A 19863-nucleotide genomic window follows, 5' to 3' on the forward strand; every position below is an offset into this window, starting at 1 on the left:
AAACAGCAAGGCCTGAGCAGGATGTATGGATCTGTTGCAACATTATTAAGATATTCAGAAACCACTGAAGGGAGTATGTAAACATCTGTGGTATTTATGACATTATGTTGATTGGAGCTGTATTATTTGGGTCATTACTAAAAAGAAAATGTTTTAATCAATTCAAGCCATTTGATTTATTTTTCATTTTAAGACAAACAAGTTATTCATAATCATAATCCTCATCATATTATTACGTTATGTAAATTGCCATAAATATACTCTGAAGTACAAATGCATTGGCTATATTGAAAATATTTACATTCATGAATATCTACAATTCTACATCTGTAGAAGGGATATGGGTTTATTTTACATTAAGGAACATTCCATCAATTAATCTCAGGAACAGCACACCAACCGGTCATTTTACTTCCTTTGTTTCTTTAGTGCTTTTTATTACTTTACTTTTTAGACAGATGCCATCATCTGAATATAAGGATTTTCCCCCTAAAGAGTGCAACTAATCTCATATACACAAGCAAGCCAAACCTGACAATGCTATGTGGTGAAAAGCAGCACTGTTGCCACAGTAGCACTACTGGACAGTGTATATTCACCAGAAATGACCATTTTTCACTTTCACTTTGTTTGCTACACCACATCACTGTCCTGTATTCACACTGAAGCAAAGTTCGTGCTGTCCTGATATGCACACACTACTGTGAACAGCTATTTAGCACTACAGGACGACTGGTAATCACGGCACGATTTGACTCCTCACTGAGGACAACTTCACAACTTACAGGTGCTTGACAAAGCCTTGATTGTTTTGATAAGCATTGTGATTTCATAAGAAAATTCCATTTTTCTGAAAACATGTACATGCAATATTGGGTTTCAAGCACTGCTCTTGGACTACAAACACAAGCTCTCCCAGATTGCTGATGCCTTCGGTGGTGAGTAAGAAACATTTACTTTCCCCACTGACAGTTGAAGGCAGACTCAGTTTTTTGGTTTGATAAAGTGCATGTTTGTCATTTTTAAAATGCTATTCTTTGAAATGGGGGATTTCCTTATAATTAAGGCCACCTTATATTTGGGGTGATACAGCATATCCTTGAGTTTTCAAAACAAAGATTTCAGAAAAAAGTTTCCAGCCTTAATCACAACAGTTTCTCAGCTGTTTAAATCCCAGAGATACATGCTCTCTTCTGCATCACCAGTTTTCAGTATCTCCAACCTTCTCTCCCAGCCCTCCATAACCTGGAGAATATGGCAAGTACTTCACCTCTCTGCTCCCTGCTCCCTTTGAGATTTACCTGTCCATGTGGAAAAGTGTGGCATTTCTCCATTTCCTTCAAACGTTTTGGCTCTGCCATGCTCACCTTTCAGGAGGTTTTGGGGGCATTTGGCTGTTAAGACAATAATGTTTGCTCTGCTTTCTCCCACCATTGCAGAGTACAATGATTATCTCCCTATTATTGCTGATCTTGTCTGCTATTGGGATTCAAGTTTCTAAACCTCCCACAATCTTTCCCCCTCAGATGATTTGGCAGGTACTTTAGTAGCGGAGCTTCTGCTGTTGATTCAACTTCCTTATCAGAATTTCTTGGTGGGTGCCTCAATATAGGCACTGATCACAGGACAGAGAAACTATCAGTATTCTACCTACGCCACCTTGTTACATGAAGGGGCAGAAATGTCACAAATTATGCAGCGTAATTTCTACTGGCGTGCTGACTTTTTCAGGAGCTAACAGCCTGGTCCACATGGGTGTCTGTGATTCCGATCATCAGACTCCAAGCCAAATAACTTATTTATTTCTCATTTATGTACAATGGTTTCCATTGTCCCTAATAAACAATCTCAAATGCAAACACTTAGTATTAAGATTCACTTTCCACTCATACAAGATTTGTTTTTTATGCTTTATTTATTTGATGTGTCATTTTCTCAAGGAATAAAAATGAATAAAACTACTTAAAACAACTTAAAAACAACTTTAAAGCAACTTAAAAATCTAATGGAACCAGTTTTCTTTTTTCAAAAACCTTACTGCATCGTCATAACCATCACGACCAATCATTTTCATTCTGCTCTCCGCTGGTGGAAACAAGGCTTGATTGAGCCTTACAATGTTGTCCCTTGAAAACTGTTGAGGAAAAAAAAAATAAAATCAATTGAACAATTTAGTAAGAAACAAACTTTCTTGTAACAGACTTCAAACACATACTATGTATTTAAACTCATTTAAACTGGAATCCACACAAAATTATTGGGTTAGAATTATATGAATGAAAGGAAGGAAGTGGGAGCTGAAAAGGACACTTGAAACAGCCAAGGAAATGTCATAAAATGGGATGGCACATTTTATATGACTTCCATCTCAGATTCATGCATTTACACCATTGCTCATTGCTTCTTGATGAAGATCTGTCATGCTTAATACATATTATTGTGTACATGCAGATAATAGGCATTTGCTGTAATATACATTGCGTTCCTGGAGCATGATAGTTATGTTTGAAATATACCCAGAGAGAGAATGAGTATAAGCCTGTAATAAAAGGTACCGTCTGTTTAAAGTTGTTTCACAGTCCCACTTTAAAATCAGAATCAGAATCAGAATCAGAATCAGAATAGACCTGTGGCCTCTTTGAGCAAAAAGACACATTCAAGCTCAAAACACAGCAGCAAACCTACTGATAATATGGTCAAATTAAAACAATAACAAGGAAGTTCTGAAGCAAAAAAAGTGGAGGGGAGAGTAAACGACATGCGTAGCTGACAGCTGGGGCCGGTGCAGACCACGTGCTGGGGTCCACTCACTATGATGTCCATGTTGGCGAGCTTGAGGTTGAGGTTGGCAACACCGGCGTGAGGAGGGCAGATGTCCTGAGTCCCGCTGAATGGGGAGACAGTGATGGTGCGACCCACTGGCAAAATCGGGAGGCTGTCCGTCAGCCCACCGTCGATCCAGCTCTTTCACACAAAAGGATGAACAAAATGCATCAAAATATAAATACAGATGGTTAAGTGCATTTAATACTGACTGATGTCACACTGCTGAATAAATCTGATGTTTATGAGGGACTGTTGTGTGTGTGCGTTCGAGTCGCTTATTCCATGAATCAACATTAGGAGAAATATGAATTTCATTAGTCCCAGATAGCTGCATTTTTACTTTTGAGTAAAGGAGTTTGTTGAGGGAAGAAGTTTGCTTAAAACATATTTCAGAATAATGTTACTAAATGGTTACTCTGCGCATGTAACATTAAATAAAAAGGATGGTTTCTTTTTACGTCTTTAGGAGAGATAAAAACCAGAGCAGCAATACACACATTACATTTAATGGATGCTTGGGTGGCTCTACAATGAAACAGAAACGCTGAGAAAGTGTTGGCAAGACATTAAATCATTAAAGCAGTTTTGTAAGGGCTGTCTAATGAAACACTCTGCCTGAGATTCATTTTCAAATATTGGCTCGTGAAGTTAATTTCACAGTTTCAGTTAGAAATCCATATTGAAAGACAGATATAAGATAAACTACAGATTGGGATCAGCACATAAACAGTTGCATACATACACAAAAACATACATACTAAGCAGGGAAGACATTATAAATACAGCATTATGCTTCATACGACCTGAAGTCTCAACTTCTCACACTTCTACGATTGTGTTTTTCCGTGTGAGCATCACAAATAAATTGCCTGCATCTTCTTTCAGTATTTGTCCTTGTGCAGGTGAGATAGAGGCTGAGGTTGAGCGGTTTATTGCAGTGAGGAGTTTTTTTACAGCGCTGCCAGAGACAAGGCATCACGGCCACACATTAATCCGCCGGCAGCTTCAGCCCAACCACTGATATCATCTGAGCTGCCACGGGCATCAGGCCTTTATCAAGGCTACTCGTGAAGAATCATTCAACGCTCTTCCTGTATCTGGGCATTCCGTGGCAAATCCCCTCTGTGACGGACAGAATGCTTTTTTAAAGCCAGTCAGAGCGGAAACCCACTTGATAAATTTGCTATTGTCGCAAATCTCTACATCTCACCTGTTATTTTTCGATAGCGGGATCTGCATGTATATCAAGAATGCCACTTTATTTGCTGCAGAGAGGGCACTTACTGTGAGATGTCCCTATCCAGTGTCCTGTCTGTCTTCAGTTTCCCATTAACTTTCACATTTTTCAGTGCTACTTTTTGTTATCATATTTGCACAACTTCCTGTCCTTACTCTCTGTGACCACCTTACTGATAATGTGTAATGCAGAAAAAATTACCAGTCAATTTAGGCAAAAACTGCAGTTTCACTTTCATAGCTCATACAACAAATAATTTTTTTGGCAAAAAATTATTGCATTGCAATTATTGCACGATTAAACGGTGAAAAGCTGCCGTCTTTAATGAAAGGTCAACATGTTCTTGTTAAAGAGGACATAGAACCAAGAAGATGAGTAGTCAACCAATCTTCAGAGGATACAGTTGTTTGCCATGCTATTACAACTACAAATACCACATATCAGAAGTCAAACCTGAACAATTCTCCTTCTACTACAATAATTGACAGCTTGACAGTAGTGATTCTGTACTAGAAATAGTCTGTGCTTTAATTTAAACGATAAACACAAACAAATTTTGCTTTCTTGTAACATTTTGTCATGTCTCCTGTTTTGTATGCAAGACAAAAGGTTACATGTTCAACTATTCCATCAAAAAACTATATTGAATAATTAAAATCGCGGTATTACCTCTCCTTTGTATTCCACAGCCTTGATTCCAGCATACAAAGGTACAAAACTGCTGGCAAGAAGAACCTGCAGTACCGAAACAGAGAAGAGCAAGGAGCTCCAGCATTTATGATAGGAGCGGTGAGTAATACAACACCATGATAATTAACATAGGATGTTTCTGAACATCGACTTTTACTATTTACATGAATGAGAACTTTGGAAGACAGACCATGGTTCAACCCATAAAGATAAAGCATGTTTACATAGAATGACAGATGTCCTTCATATTCAGTTGTTTTTGCTAATGTTATTGTTAATTACGGTTATGCTGTTGTTATATGATCTGATTTTAAAAGGTCTTGTCACTGAGCAGACACCCCCCCCCCCCCCCCCCCAAAAAAAAAAAAAAAAAACAATTTACTGGAGCTAAGCTTTCAGATTTACCATCCCATTAACAACATATCTGGGATCTCAGAAACATTCATTAAAATATATCACTGTAATAGCTAGATTTTAATATCTGATTGACACAACAAACAAAAAAATCTTAAACACACATTGTATGAATACCAGTCGGTTACATCTGTATGCTTGATTTTCTACATCACTGCATGACTGATCGTTAAATACATTTCATGTTCACGTGACTATGGGGCCAAAGCAATCAAACAATCGATCCCTCTTTTGTAAATATGGATGTGACATATAAACAAAAGGGGAGAAAAAAACCAAAACTGTTACCTACAATAGGGTCATTTGGATTTGTAAAATTTTTAATATTATTTTTATCTCCCTCGAGCAGCACAGTCATCTGCCTTGACGCGAAAATTGGATACCTTAATGAGGTCTTCCCTAGAGGCAAAGCTAGACACCATGCAGTTTTTTCTGGTTTTGGAGTGTGTTATGGATATGTGGAGACGATCCCCGGCGATCTCATGGGCATTGAGGGGCAGAATCTCCTCGATCCCCTCCCTGCAGAGAAATAAAATTACATTCATTTCTTTAGATTTCAGATTATAAACAGGTGCCCTTTCCCAGGACGTTATACTCCTTACAATTTTACATTCTAAATAACAATGAAGCCAATGAAGTACAGAATACTTGCTCCAGGGTGCAACACTAGTTTGTTTTTTCTCTCACTCTCTTACTGGCAAGCCAGACCTACAAATAATCTATAATCTGCTTTACTGTAAATTGAGAAAATTCACTGCACACTACCACAGATGCAACAAGTTATTTTAAGAAGGTCAACCTTTTGTAGTTACATCAATGAAAATAAACAAAAAATGGGTCATTAACTTGTACCAAGTTATGGAAAGACACACAAATTTGTGAAAAATCTATTCCTCACCGTTAATAGATTCAGTCATGTGTAAACTATTTTGGGACACAATGGTTTTACAATGGAGCCATGACTGAAGCCACGTGAATGGATGTTCAAAGAGCTGCAACTGTCCTTTTCATAGGACAGAACTGCCAACTCGGTCAGTTACACTAGCAATGAAATCACACCCATATTTGTTTCTCCATTTGCCTCCCTTTGTCACACCACTTGCTGTATTTGCTATTTACCACTATTTAAACCAGTGTTGACCTACTGAAATGATGTTTAAACAGCAGCCAAGCCAAAACATGGTAAAGTTTTATATATTCAGACAAAATAGCTTGAATAAAATCCAACACTTATAGAGAATTCTGCTGCACATTGTTTTCCTCCCTTGTTTAACACACAAGTGCATTACTCAGCTACCCTCATGAGCTCCATATTGGAATTCACATCTAGTTCAAGCACTCCTGAAAACCTCATGTAAATAATGAGTAGTAGATAAATAAATAAAAATTTGAGTAGAAGTAAGCTAAACAAAAACCTGAGCATAAATCAAGACAGCGTCTAAGCATTGACAGAGATCACATTCCTAAATCAACTTACTCTCTCATCAGCCACACACCTGTATTTAAGCAAGGGTAATAGAATTTTATAGTTTGTAAAACAAAGATCTGCTACTGGTAAGTTTGTTATTGGAAACTGAGGACCCTCAAATTTGACATTAAAAACAATCATTGCCAAACTCACACAGAGATTCATTACCAACCGAAAAAATGTGTCACACAACTACCCAGAAACATTTGTGCTGAAACAAGTCAGCACAATTTCACACTATTTTCCAATACAGGTGAAGGCTCATTCTTCATGCTACATTTCAGACATTTTCTCCCCATATTCCCCACATCATTTTGTTATCAATCTTGATCCTTCTTTTCTCAAGTAGCCCAGTGGCATAACATTCACACCAAGCTGCAAAAGTATCCCAATGGCTGTGTTCTAAATATGATGGTCATAAAAAATACATTTATTATTTGCAGCCTTCTGTATCTGTAATTTTCTGCCACACGAGTTTTGTATTTAATCAATTCTAATGACCCACACATCCATTTTTATCATAATAGCCAATTATTTTGCCCCCCTTGCTTACATTACTGGTTTAGTCCATTTAACTAGGATCTTTGGTGCGGAAAGGGAGTGTGTAATATTAACTCCATCAATCAATCAAGAACTCATACTTTTTCACCAGAGTATATACTGTATTCATCAGTAAGGCAATATCACCTGGCCATCACCTGGGACTGATACCTTGTGTCACAGTTCCCCAGCAGCGTGGAATAGGTTACAAGAAGCAGTCTCATAACCCAAAAGATCCTGGATCAGTCCCCAGGAATGGGAAGAGATGCTATACCACTGAAAATTATGCTTAACCTAAATTATTTCAGCAAATATCCATAAAGTTCTACATTACATTACTTGCTCTTATCCATAGTGACTTACATTGGGTACTGTTTTTCTTTTTTCTTTTTTTTTTAAACAATGTTACCCATTTATAGAGCTGGATATTTACTAATGCAATTGTTGGTTAAGTACCTTACCCAAGGCTACACCAGCAGTGCCCCAGTGGGGATTTGAACCGGAAAGCTTTCAGTTATGAGTCCTGCTCCTGAACCACTATGCTATGCTGCCCCCCAATTCTTCTGGAGAAGAGTGTCAGAGAGCAAATAAGCAATGCAATAAGTAATTCTAACCCTGAAAAAACCCTCTGAAGGGAAGGGGACTGCTACCTTAATGCAGACATGAAGTCATATCCAGGCGTTGCTGCTCCAAGGCTCTGCCTACGGACCTCATTGGCAAATCTGTAAGTAAACTCCTTGCAGTGCTGCAAGGCATAAGGAGGTATAGTCATAAATTGAAAACATCACAGATAAGTTATATTGATCCAAGTATATTCAATCATGCACTACCAGTATCTGCTCTAGGTCATGATGTTGCAACAATGTACTATTTCAAGTAAAAAATTAAAATTATGTAATCCCATCACTCTGTCTCTGTTTCATGTGCCTATTCAGACTGCCATCATATTTATCTTCCAGTTCAATGTCTTTTTCAAACAACTTTAATTCATTTTTTTTCCTCTGTGACCATAAAATACAGTCATGCCAGTGTGGAACTTAAAAGCCCCTTTTTTAATGGTCACAGGTTCTTTGCAGCATTAATGAACTTCAAGGAAGCTTTAAAATATCCTTATATATTGAAATCATTTACTCAATGTTCCAGAAATGTAAAAGAATGTATGTACGTATCAGAGAAAAAAGTGAATATGAATGTAAAGGTATATGCTAAATGGCAATAATGTAATAATGTACATTTCTCTTCAATCCATCTCAGAGGCATTACTAAAACACAGCCAGCAATCCCTGTGTTGCAAGGTAATCTAACCAGTTTATCTTTCTTATTTGAATTTATTAACTCAGCGGTATGATTTCGTTTTTTTCCAGTTTTAATATTTCATCAGTGTCACACTGCACCAGTGTTAAAACAAAGGCACACATATTAAGAGGTCTCACTCTAAAGGCATTATTAACTTGCTACATTAGCTACCTCCACTTTGTCCGGGGCAGTGACCAGCACAGCTGCGACAAGGGCGCCGGCAGAAGCCCCAGCGAATGCCTCCACACAGTTGAGAAGCTTCTGTCCATGTTTCAGGAACGCCCCCGCTACGCCCAGCTGGTAAATCCCCAGGAACCCACAGGCGGCGAATGACAGATTCAGCACTGGCATTGTCACGCACTGAACAGTCACTACAACACTTTCCAGCGCTGTTTAACCGGCATAAGCCTGTGACCATAGTGACCTCTGCAAAAAAAAGTGATCAAAAAAAAAAGAAGCTGTAAGCACAACTTGTGTGAATAGCTATCTACTGTATCGGAAACCTTTTTAGCAGGTGCTGTCGCAAGACATTCTCATATAAGATAAATAGAAAAAACATGTCGAATGAACCTTACTTACTACCTTTCTGTGCCATTAAATTTATGATCAAACTTACGTAATGTTAGCTCGAAACAAGTACGCCTGATTATGCAAGTTTTGCATATTCAGAGCAAGTGTAGCTAACACGGAATCTGTATCGTACAACACAACTAGCCCATGCTAGCTCTATACCACAAGGTGAAAAGGACTAAAGTATTCAACTAGCAAGTAAGTTACACTTGATGACTACTTAGCTCGCAATGGATTTAGTCTTTAATTAAGGAAACAACTAGGTCTCTAGCAATCTCACGAGGAATAAATGCCAGTTGGACTTTTGATGGCGATCGACACAGCAACCTACCGTTCTGAATCACGTGTATGGCCGCATTTGTTTCTTTTACTGCTAAATGTAAATGAGAAACGGTGTTTTGTTGTGTTGCGAATTATCTACCTAGCCATATGGTAAGTTACGTAACTTTACCTAATAAAGCGCTGTGATATGCCAAATGACAGTCTGCTGCAGTCGGCCAAGCCTATACTTCCGGTAGGATCCGCAAACTGCATTTCAAAATAAAAGACCCATGCACCATAATTAAATGGTCTTGAAGATGGGAATTCTTAAATTAATACATCATGGTAATTGTAATCATGGGCGTCTGTGTGCCGAATCCTTGCTGGCTATCCCTTCATTAAACCAAAATGCTGAGCTGCTTGCCCGAGAGTTCCTGGCAGTTTGTTCATCACAATATTATTCTTTCACATTCTACGGTAGAGAATAGCAAGTCAGCCTCAAAAATATCATATCAGGCAAATACATTTAAGAAACATGGTTGAAATATTACAAGAACTTGCATGACCACGCTTCTTCCATTTGGTATACTTAAAATCAATAACAGTGTTTTTTAAAATGTAATAATGTAATGACTGTTGTAATATACCCTGTATGAGAATGAAGAACAGCTGACAGGTGACAGATGATCAATAAAGACTACTTTGAAAAATTCATTGTTGGGGAGTTGATGTATTTTGATTATGGCTGTACAGGGCAATGTTGTAACACAGTTACAGATATATGTTGCCAAATATTCTTCTTGTGATGGGTACAATCAAATATCCACATCTAGATGTGTATCCTTACTGGATATAGTGAAAACTCTCATTCTTCCAAAATAGTATAACCAAGGTTGATCGTGTACGTTGATGATTAGCTAAATTGTTTATCATAATTCATTTTCAGTTTTGGGGATCTGCATAACTCCAAATGCTTTCTGTCACAAAAAAAAAAAAAAATAAATAAATCTTAACTGGATGGACTTGAGTCATGAATCTCCAAGAGTCAGGTTTAGACCTTTGCATTTTGCTGTTGCTCTAGAGGCTTGGTGATGTGTGCATTAATCTAATGCACAATTAGCACTAAATAAGCAAAGACAAATGCATACTTGACTAAACTGATCAGTAGGCTGACTTTCAAAGTGGGAATTTTTCTATTTGAATGGGATCTAGTGTGACTTCAGACACCTGAGATGTTCTTGTTTTGGAAAGATACTGGGAAAACCCAGTTGCTTTTTGGGTTCCTGCTTAAGTCCCTAACCTTATGGCCCCATTTTTCCCCAAGTGGGTGAGAGGTAGTAAAGCTCTTGCATCCAGTTATTTTCTTTTTTGCTCTGATTAACAGCAATGGTGTCTCCTACATTGTTTTCACAGTTTTATAGGTGCTTAATTTTAGACATTTTAATATAACTGTGTCATATGTAATACATTTAGTGAAGCTTTAGAAATGACAAGTCCTTAATTAGTCTGCTATTTTTATGTGTCAGAATTAAATATAGTTATGGTTTCCTACTAAAACTGTAACTGTAACTTCTTCACCTGCATTGAATCAACATTCATGTAACTTCAAATACTGGCCCAAATTTATGCCATTGATCAGAAGTTTTTTTTTTTTTTTTTTTTTTTTTTTATTTATAGCCTCTCAAAAATAAGTTTTCCCCCATTTGTTACCAGTAGACAACAACACATGTGTTGATAGCAATTGGCCTAAACAGTTACCTTAAGAAAGTGTCTGGGTTATAAAATCTATTAAAAGACTTGTGCAGAACCCAAAATCTCAAAAAATGTAAAGGCAAGGCTTTACAGGCTTTCAGAAGTCCTCTATAGAACTGTAAGTGACGTGAGAACAATTTTGTGATCCAGCTCAATTTGAACGAGGTTATGTTCTGATGCAAAAACTGTAGAGATGGAACGTCAAGGATTTCAGAAATGCAAGTATTGTTACTAGATACAAGCTTACAGTTGCCCTTGCTAACTTTCTGAGAGATTTAAAGTACAAGCCAAGAGGTCTATCACTTGCCAGCAACTCAGAAAGTCCAGTGCTCACCCAAAAGTGAAGGTACAGCATCTCTTTCAGTGCATAACTTCTAGTTTTATCAAGTCACCCTAACCAACCAGTAATGTAGACACATAGGACTATCTTATGATTTTTTTTTTTAATTTTTCAGATGGTGCATTTTCTGATGCTGAAAATCACAGCACACATTCCTAGATGCATCCTCCCTTTTTGAGCATGCAATATTTGAAATATCTGCATAATATTTAAGCAGAAGAGGTTGCTCTACAGAAAATGCTGCGTTTTCCTGTCTGAAAATCTTACTTTTGTGAATCTCCTTTGAGGCTTGTCCTCTTATAGCTGCTCACTGGATTGAAGGTCACGTCAATGAATTAGAGCTCCCCTTTGCGCCCTAGTCTCTTCCCGTGAAGAGCATGAATGGAGAGACTCAGGGGAGGCTGAGGCTTCTTATGGAGGTTGTAGCACTCAATTTATATTCTTCAGTTGCTTCCTCCACCACATACTCATTCTGTATTCTTTACAGTGTAAAATCAGAAGTCACCACAGAAAAATGTATCATTGTACATCACCATTTCCAGGATGTTTGCAGTCTGAGGGGTGAAGGTCACCATCATTCCGCATGTTTTTTTTTTTTCTTTAAGTATGTGGTTTGAGACATAAAAAATAAATAGTGCAGCAAGTGGGTGCACTCTGATTCACCAGTCATTAGCGTCACCCCAACAGCTGTGTTTTACTCCCTGCCTGTCTCCACTTATCATTATCTCTGTGCTTAACAGATGCTGTTATCTATGGCTTATATTTCACTTGAGTATTTATACAGCTCTGTGATTACTGAAGCAATTCCGGCTAAGCAAATTATTCAAGGATACAGCAACAGTGCCCCAGTCATGATTTTAAGGTGAAACCTGCTGGTTGCAAATGCTGAGCTACCTGCTCATTCCCACATTGTCTCTGTGGAAGACCTGGAAAAACTCCATTGTTCACCAGTCAATGGCATTACATGCATCATCTACATGAAGTAAGGAACAGATATCGGCTAGAATTAAAGCAGCAACCAGGATATTTTACATAGAAATCAATACCTATGCATTTACCGGAATACATTTTCATTCAGGTTGTTTTTCAGTATACTATTCAAATTTGTTGACTTTGCTTTTTTCCCCATAGAAGTCTTTTCTAATGCAATAAAACAATAAAACCCTAACCCTAACCCCAATACTAAAACGAATATATCAATAAATACATAGGTCCCTTATTCTCAGAATCTCTTATATTATTAGGCAAGTATTTCTAATCAGTCAAAATTGCATTATCACACACTAATTCAAATACTAATGTAGTGTATATGTTATTTGCTTCTGTCTCTTGTGTTCACCTCATCTCTGGAGGACACAGCTTTCCATGTAATTATTTCAGTCAGCAGTTATTTGCCAAGGAACAAGAACAATGAGAATTCTCTAGTCTAATACTCTTTAGTAACAAGTCAGCACAAATTCCCAGTTCCTTTGGTCGTGCTCATGAGTATGTATGATATGGATTAAAGGGGATTTTCTCTCTGAAATGTAGTTCTGTGAATGGTGTAGTGGTAATAGGCTGGTAAAATAAACTGCGAAAGAAGATGTACTTGCTTTGGAAAGAAGGTGAATTTTCAAGTCATTAAATAACACTGGAGATTTAGTTAATATCTTTGTCCTTCAGGTTTGGTGAAAAATTCTGTCTGGTATCAGCTCTACCTCAGGGTTTTAAACTCCATCACAGACAGATTGCAGATTCAATCTGAGTAAAATACACTTTGTTCTTTAATTTGAATAACAGAATTCCAGCATGTGTTCTGTTTAGCTATGTCTTGAATATTTCAGTTAGTTTCAGCATCTGCCAAACTCAGCATTGTGTAGGAAAGGAACTAAGGCAACTCTCGCATAATTGTGGCACAATTAAATGAGACTGCATTGGGCACAATACACACATGTTCATACTTTCCATCTGAAGGAATATTTTCATTCCATAAAAATATGTTTTCTATTTAAAAGCTCTTCCGTTCTATTGCTCGGCCTTCCTATAAGATTTATACGGATTGGATCACACTGGTGTAATGAAGTTACCCAATTTGAGATATCAAGCATATGCAGTTGTGTGATTAAGAAATGCTTTTCCAAGCAATCTACTCTCAAATTCAATTTTAAATCCAGTAGATTCAAATGCCCCAGCTATATGTACAATAAATTAATGGAGCCTGTGAGAAAAAGAGTAATTAAAGTCCATAATGTGCTTGGCACAGAGATAAAGTCAGAATGATTTTCCCCTCTATTTTTTTCAGCTTTTGCTCTTGGGTGAAACCACTTTAACAGCAAGGACAAAGCAAGGCTGCTCAGATAAAATAAATCAGTTAAAAAGATCAAATTGTTGAGGGGTTCATGCTATTTGCTGGCCAGAAAAAGAGCAAATAAATAAATAAACAGAATTCAAAGAAAAAAATTACAAGGGGTGCAGAACGTTAGCTGGACATAGCACTTTTGATAGAAATACGGGGATGGGAAGAGCAGATGTACTTAATGCCTCACTGTGATGTTGGTTGATACATTACTCCAGGGATAAGGAATACTGCAGATTCAGAGAAAACGTATGTTACTGTGAAGTCTGTTAATGTGCAGATTATGTAATTCCAGCTATTCGCAGTAACATCAATAAAGAAATAAAGATGTAATATATTTTATAGCATTTTTAAGAGAAACAAATCAAAATGAGAGCAAATAAGTAACAAACTAAATGATGCAATTTTCATAACAAATGTTAGAAGTGTCTTAAAAAAGCATAAAAAACTAATTTTTTTAAAAAATCAAAAAAGAGAGAAAGTACAAGAATAAATACTCTTTCTCCCATCAGGAAAGCGGATTTGTGTAAAATTTCACGAAAAAGAAATATTTAAACACAACAGCAGAAATGAGCCTCTAAATGCATAAAGTGTAGATTTGTTACGATGGTTAAAGGCCACTTTCAGAGTCCCTGGCAAAGAAACATTAACAAGGCACTTGCTTAAATGTGTTGTTATACACTTTGCACTGTCACATCAAATCAGAGCTATAGTGATGTGAGAGTCTGTGAACAGACCATTTGAGGGCACCATACATTGCTCCAGCCAGGCGCAGTCCAGTGCTGTAGAAATGATTAGCTTTCCCACAGACTTTATGACCAATGACACATTGTTCAAAGCAATACTAACATAAAAGAGCACACTGAAATATGGTCTCAATAAAAGCACAGCAGAAACAACGACATTGACAACAAAAGGACGTCCTAAAATCTTAAAACAATATTAGAAATCACACTAAAGAACATTGAATGGTGGAAAACAATAGAATCTGAATGAATATTTGCGAGGGAAAAGGTTCCATGTTATATTCTGTATAAGCTAGTGGCAAAAAAAACTCATCTTTGGAGAGGTTACAAAAACGGTGGTTATTTTTGTAACCATAAATGACATTACTAACTTTGGAACAAATGTCCTCTAATCCTATAATTAATATTATTCGGCAGACATCCTTGCCTAGACATACTTGCACAACAAATTAAATTAAGTGATAATTAATGTAAAATGTTTGGTCATCAAAACACCCATGCTTTATTTTAACACAGGCAAAAAGAAGCTCTGCATGTGAAATGATGTAGTCATGGGATACAAGGTCGTGCAATTAATTTGCAAAAAAACAGCAAGTCTCTTAGGATTATTTGCAGAACATGCGTCTCAGCTGTCACTGCAAATCAAGCCAAGAGTAATTGAGCATACTCTACGATAAAACAATGAGTGTACTATGAGTCTACGATAAAACAATGTTGTGTAAGACCAGTTTACATTGTTATCATACTGATGACAGAAATATCAAAATACATGAGTGAATGAATGAATGCATAAATATATGATCCATCCTTGTTTATTTATTTCCCAATTTATACTTAATTTATTTTATATAAGTCTGCTTTTGTCCTCCATATCCTGCAACCACAGTCATGCTCTGTGTCAAAGAAAGCACCGTTTCACAGCAAGCTAGCAATTGAGGGGGCATGCTGCAGGTGGACCTCCATTGTGCTTGGATTGGCTACAGAGCAGGTCAATGTTTCAGAAAAATGTCAGCTGGCAACACCAGTTAAAGCCAGCCCAGCTCTTGGCTGCTGTGGCAGTGCACTGGCATGTCCCCCCGCCAAAATTCTGGATTTGGCACGGCTTCCCTCAAGCTCAGGTACGGACAGCTATCACATCTACCCAAAATGTGTCCAACTCACAGCACCTCTTGCTTTGGAGCCATGTTTGTCTGGATTTGGGCTTGGATTTACATGAATGTGATTTCACCATGAAGTGTTGCAAACCAAGCTCTTTCACTGCAAATCACTAGTGCCTGTTTCTGTGCTTTCTGTCCTGAAGGGTGTAGTTTTAGGGGCAGAGACTTGCTTCAACACCTCTTTACACAACAAGCAATAATTAATAATCAATAAAGTAATTTCATTTGTTTGTTTTTACTGGCAAGCCAGAAGGAAGGAAGAGCGCATGTGCTCTCACATGATAATCCTACTGTAGAACAGGCTAACTCCAGCAACCTGCTTATCCATCATAACATGAACATATGAAATGATCAGCCCAGCTTTGAGGGTGAGCATGAGTGTCTGAACAGTTGCTGTGAGGCACTCAAAGCACTGATGCTCAGGAACACATTTCCAAAACACATGGTACTTCCTCACCTGTAACCTTCATTATGCACTTTCCCCTACGGGTACTTCTATTCATACATCAACAGAAATCTCTTCACTTTAAAGACCGTTCTAGGGTTAAAATTTTAAAGGAATGGAAAGGACTCAGTGCAGTCAGATCTGCAGTGTACAAGTGCTTGGATATGACCTGATGTTTTACACTGTCTGCATATGGGTCTCCCCTTTTCAGTATGTAGGTAAAATCCTCACCTAAGATAGGAATTTTACCTCTGGACTGGGAGCCATATTCATGTGGAGTCTTGCCTGCAACCTTGGTGGTGCAGCTGTTGTATCCAACCAGTCTCATTCATAGCTCACTGATGGCTGCCTTGGATGAATTTGCCATGTAGCTTTTGATGTCCTCCACCATCATCTTTTTCAGGTTGGTCTTCATTTAAGGGCCGATTCAACTGAGCATTGTTTTTTTTGCGCACCACATTTTGATTCTGGGGGGTTTTATGATTCAGATGTAGCATACACACACCCTATTTATCTCTCAAAAGAGGCAGTACAAAGCTGTGCACTGTGAATAAATGTAGAATACCCAGGAAAACCATACCTCCCATACCTCATATCTGGAGCCTGGTGGCCAATAGATTTTCTTACTGATTTATTAGAACACAGCTGCAAGACACTTTCAGCTTTAATTATGAAAGCTAAGCAGATACTTCCAAGGTCCAGCTTCCACAATGGTATCACATAAGCATCTAGCACAGTCTAGAAGGAAAAGAAAAACAAAAAGTAATAAACAGCTAAAGTGTAAAAGTGTAACTGTGCATTCATGTACAATTAAAATGTCATTCATGTGCTTGTGAGCAACATTACAGGAAACAGGACATTACCTGAAGCATTAAGGGAAGGCTTGGAATTTGGCTCAGTCAGCAGCTCAGAACTGAAGTGCAGCAACATCTAAATTGATTATAGCCTCTATAATACTCTGTGCAGAAAATGATTTAAACCAATTTACATCACAGTGGTTTGTAGTTCAGACTCATGCACTCTGTACATAAGTGTGTAATTATTGCATCCTACACTATATAAAATCTCTTCACCACAACACCCACCTAGATTATACAGCACCAACCTGCAAGTGGACAGGTGCATGTTCCCATGCCAGTGGTGCATTTGGAAGGAGCAAGATAAACAGGTCACACACTTTGACATATCATTTAACAACAGAATGCTGCTTATGAACGTTGAGTGCAGTGATTAATGTGATAATCCACAGTTACATTTAAGGAACTTAACCAGAACAGTTTGACAGAAGCCTGATATTTTGTAGAAAGAGAAGGAACACAAAATGTAATATTTCTTTTCCTTCTCCAATTTAAGAACAAAGAGCAGTGTTGTAAGATTGAACGGAAACCCTAGCTTGGCTATCCGTCTTTGTTTCCGGTCCTCACCATGACGGAACTGTATGTAGACAGCATGCAGTAAATTAACTCTCACAATATGATGAAGGCTATTCTGGTGACAGAGTTACTGCAGACTCCCAGCCTTATTCTTGAGTCTGGAGTCTTTCCAAGAACAGCAGCTGTTATCTCTTGAGGATGACTTTATGACAGCTTTTTACAATCAGATGGCAGTGGATCATAGCTAAAAACCACTACAGAGAGGTGCAACTGGTCAGACTGAAAATGGATACTTGATTTATTTACTTTAGGAGACACCTTTATACACGGCAGCTTACGGTACAAAGCTTATATTTCACAAAGCAACTATTTATACAGCTGGATATTAACTGAAGTAATTTAAGCACCTTATTCAAGGGCACAGCAACAGTTCTCCACTCTGAATTCAACCCCTCATCCTTGCATCTGAAGCAACCAATATCATATACCTTATTAATATTAATATGGCCTATGGTGTGTTGGATTTGATACACATTTTTGTCTTGGAGAAGGCACCTGTAGGAGGCATACTGTCGAAGCATACACTGTTATACGGTAAACTATTTAACTTTAAGTATGCAAAGTTCACATTAAAACAACGATAGAAAGGACAGTACAGTACACACATAAGACATTAGCATAGGCGTTTATTATGACTATCAAGACATATGTATTATATGGTATAACTATGTACTATACCATTATACGTCTGGCAGCGCAATCGCTTTATTTCCATGAGACATGAGATAAATGTGTTGGGTGCGGGAAGCTTTGCCTTCACTACGTCCGGTTACGTCTGCTATGTCCCCTTCTGCAATTGGGATTTTTAAACTTTATTATAACCTTATGGACGTATATGTGAACGGACGTTGTCCGAATGGACGTTAAGCGGCGCATGACTGTATGTGCAAATGTAATCTCAGATGAGGGGTAGTCCTGTCTCAACATAATATATGAAGTCTGTCTTAACATCATCAGCAACTATGTCCATTAAAGCAAGGTTTTACAACATACTGATATCAGTCAACAAGGTTCTCAGCCATGGTCCCTTTTGGCCTGGCACCAGGGAGACATTCTCCTTTTGACACTGGAAACTGCAAATTACCTTAAATGTCTATTCTTGGAACCTGAGGAGGGCACACCTACTAGATTCAGGCCTGCAGGTAGACCCTGAGCCTGGGGGTTGCAAGCATTTTTTAAAGTGCATTCAGATGTTACCCCTCTTCACTGTCATGGGGCTTGGCCTAAGCAGCTCCTATTAGAAAAGAGACAAGGAGAAAGAGAAGGGTACCAGGACATGCCAAATTCATGACAGCAAGGAGACATACATACTGTACCAGAATGCAAATGTACTGTTCCCTTGACAGCTAATAGACAATAGCTATAATAACATTGCCAACTCAACTTCTTTGTCTTGCAATAGTAATAACCCAGCCACAGGTGCTCAAGAAGCTAGTTAAGAACAAGACACATTAGTGATACAACAAACACCAATGAAAGCTACAATGTGAAAATTCTGGAAATTACCAGTAATCAATAGAAGAGCTCTCCCTGCTGCCCATAAGCACCTGCCCATGATGTCACAGGACAAGTCTCTCCTTAATGTTGCTATCTGTATAGCTTACTCCTTGAACACAACCAGAGCTATAGAGATCTAGCCTGAATGACTAAAACTAGAATTTTGAACATTTCAGAGTTTTCATTTATGTTAAAATGCTCCAGCACTGCCAACATCTCTGTAAGACAGTTGTCAATAGACAGTTTGACATACCATCTGACATGATGGTATGCATCTTTCCCGTGAAAGCCATTTCCATACAAACATTGAGCATGTAAGGGAGGAAAATTAGGTAGGAAAAAAAATAGTGCACCATTTCATACTAAATAAATTATATTTATATACAATATTGAATTCTATACATTACAATCAAGGTGGAAGACTGAGGCTAGCAGAACTGGACAATTCATGAGTTGCGTATTCATATATACATATTCGTATATATGTTGTACATTACATCTATATAGAATTGTATCTATACACCTCAAAAATACACTGCAGATGCAGATGCAGAGAAAATATGTTTAACAGCTTTGAATGCCTTTTGCATGAATCACCTGCTTCTTTTATTAGACAAATCACTCACGTTTTAGTCATACAAACCTTCATGAGAAATTCATCCTAGTTACCCAGAAGAACCTCCTGATCTTCAAGGAGGCCAGGAATTTAACATCCATATGTTATTATAAACATTAAAAATCCAAATATATAGAACGATTTTAAGCATATCTTAAAGTGGACAACTGGCAACAATAAGCAACTGGGACCATATCAGTCCAAAAGGCCTACACACAGTGGCATAAATAGAGGAAAACA

At 37.8% G+C, this 19863-nt stretch overlaps 1 protein-coding gene across 1 annotated transcript; it reads right to left on the reverse strand.

Moving 5' to 3' along the window:
- Window positions 1-2002: 2002 nt before the first annotated feature.
- On the reverse strand, window positions 2003-9538 carry pnpla4 (patatin-like phospholipase domain containing 4). Its single transcript, XM_036540859.1, has 7 exons — window positions 9373-9538; window positions 8643-8897; window positions 7826-7920; window positions 5551-5686; window positions 4733-4798; window positions 2812-2964; window positions 2003-2134 (listed from the first exon to the last, which is right to left on the reverse strand). The coding sequence occupies exons 2-7, from the start codon at window positions 8820-8822 to the stop codon at window positions 2003-2005; spliced, it is 762 nt and encodes a 253-aa protein (XP_036396752.1). The 5' UTR covers window positions 8823-8897; window positions 9373-9538.
- Between the last annotated feature and the right edge of the window lie 10325 nt (window positions 9539-19863).

This window comes from Megalops cyprinoides, chromosome 11 (assembly GCF_013368585.1).
Source record: "Megalops cyprinoides isolate fMegCyp1 chromosome 11, fMegCyp1.pri, whole genome shotgun sequence".
NCBI lineage: Eukaryota > Metazoa > Chordata > Actinopteri > Elopiformes > Megalopidae > Megalops > Megalops cyprinoides.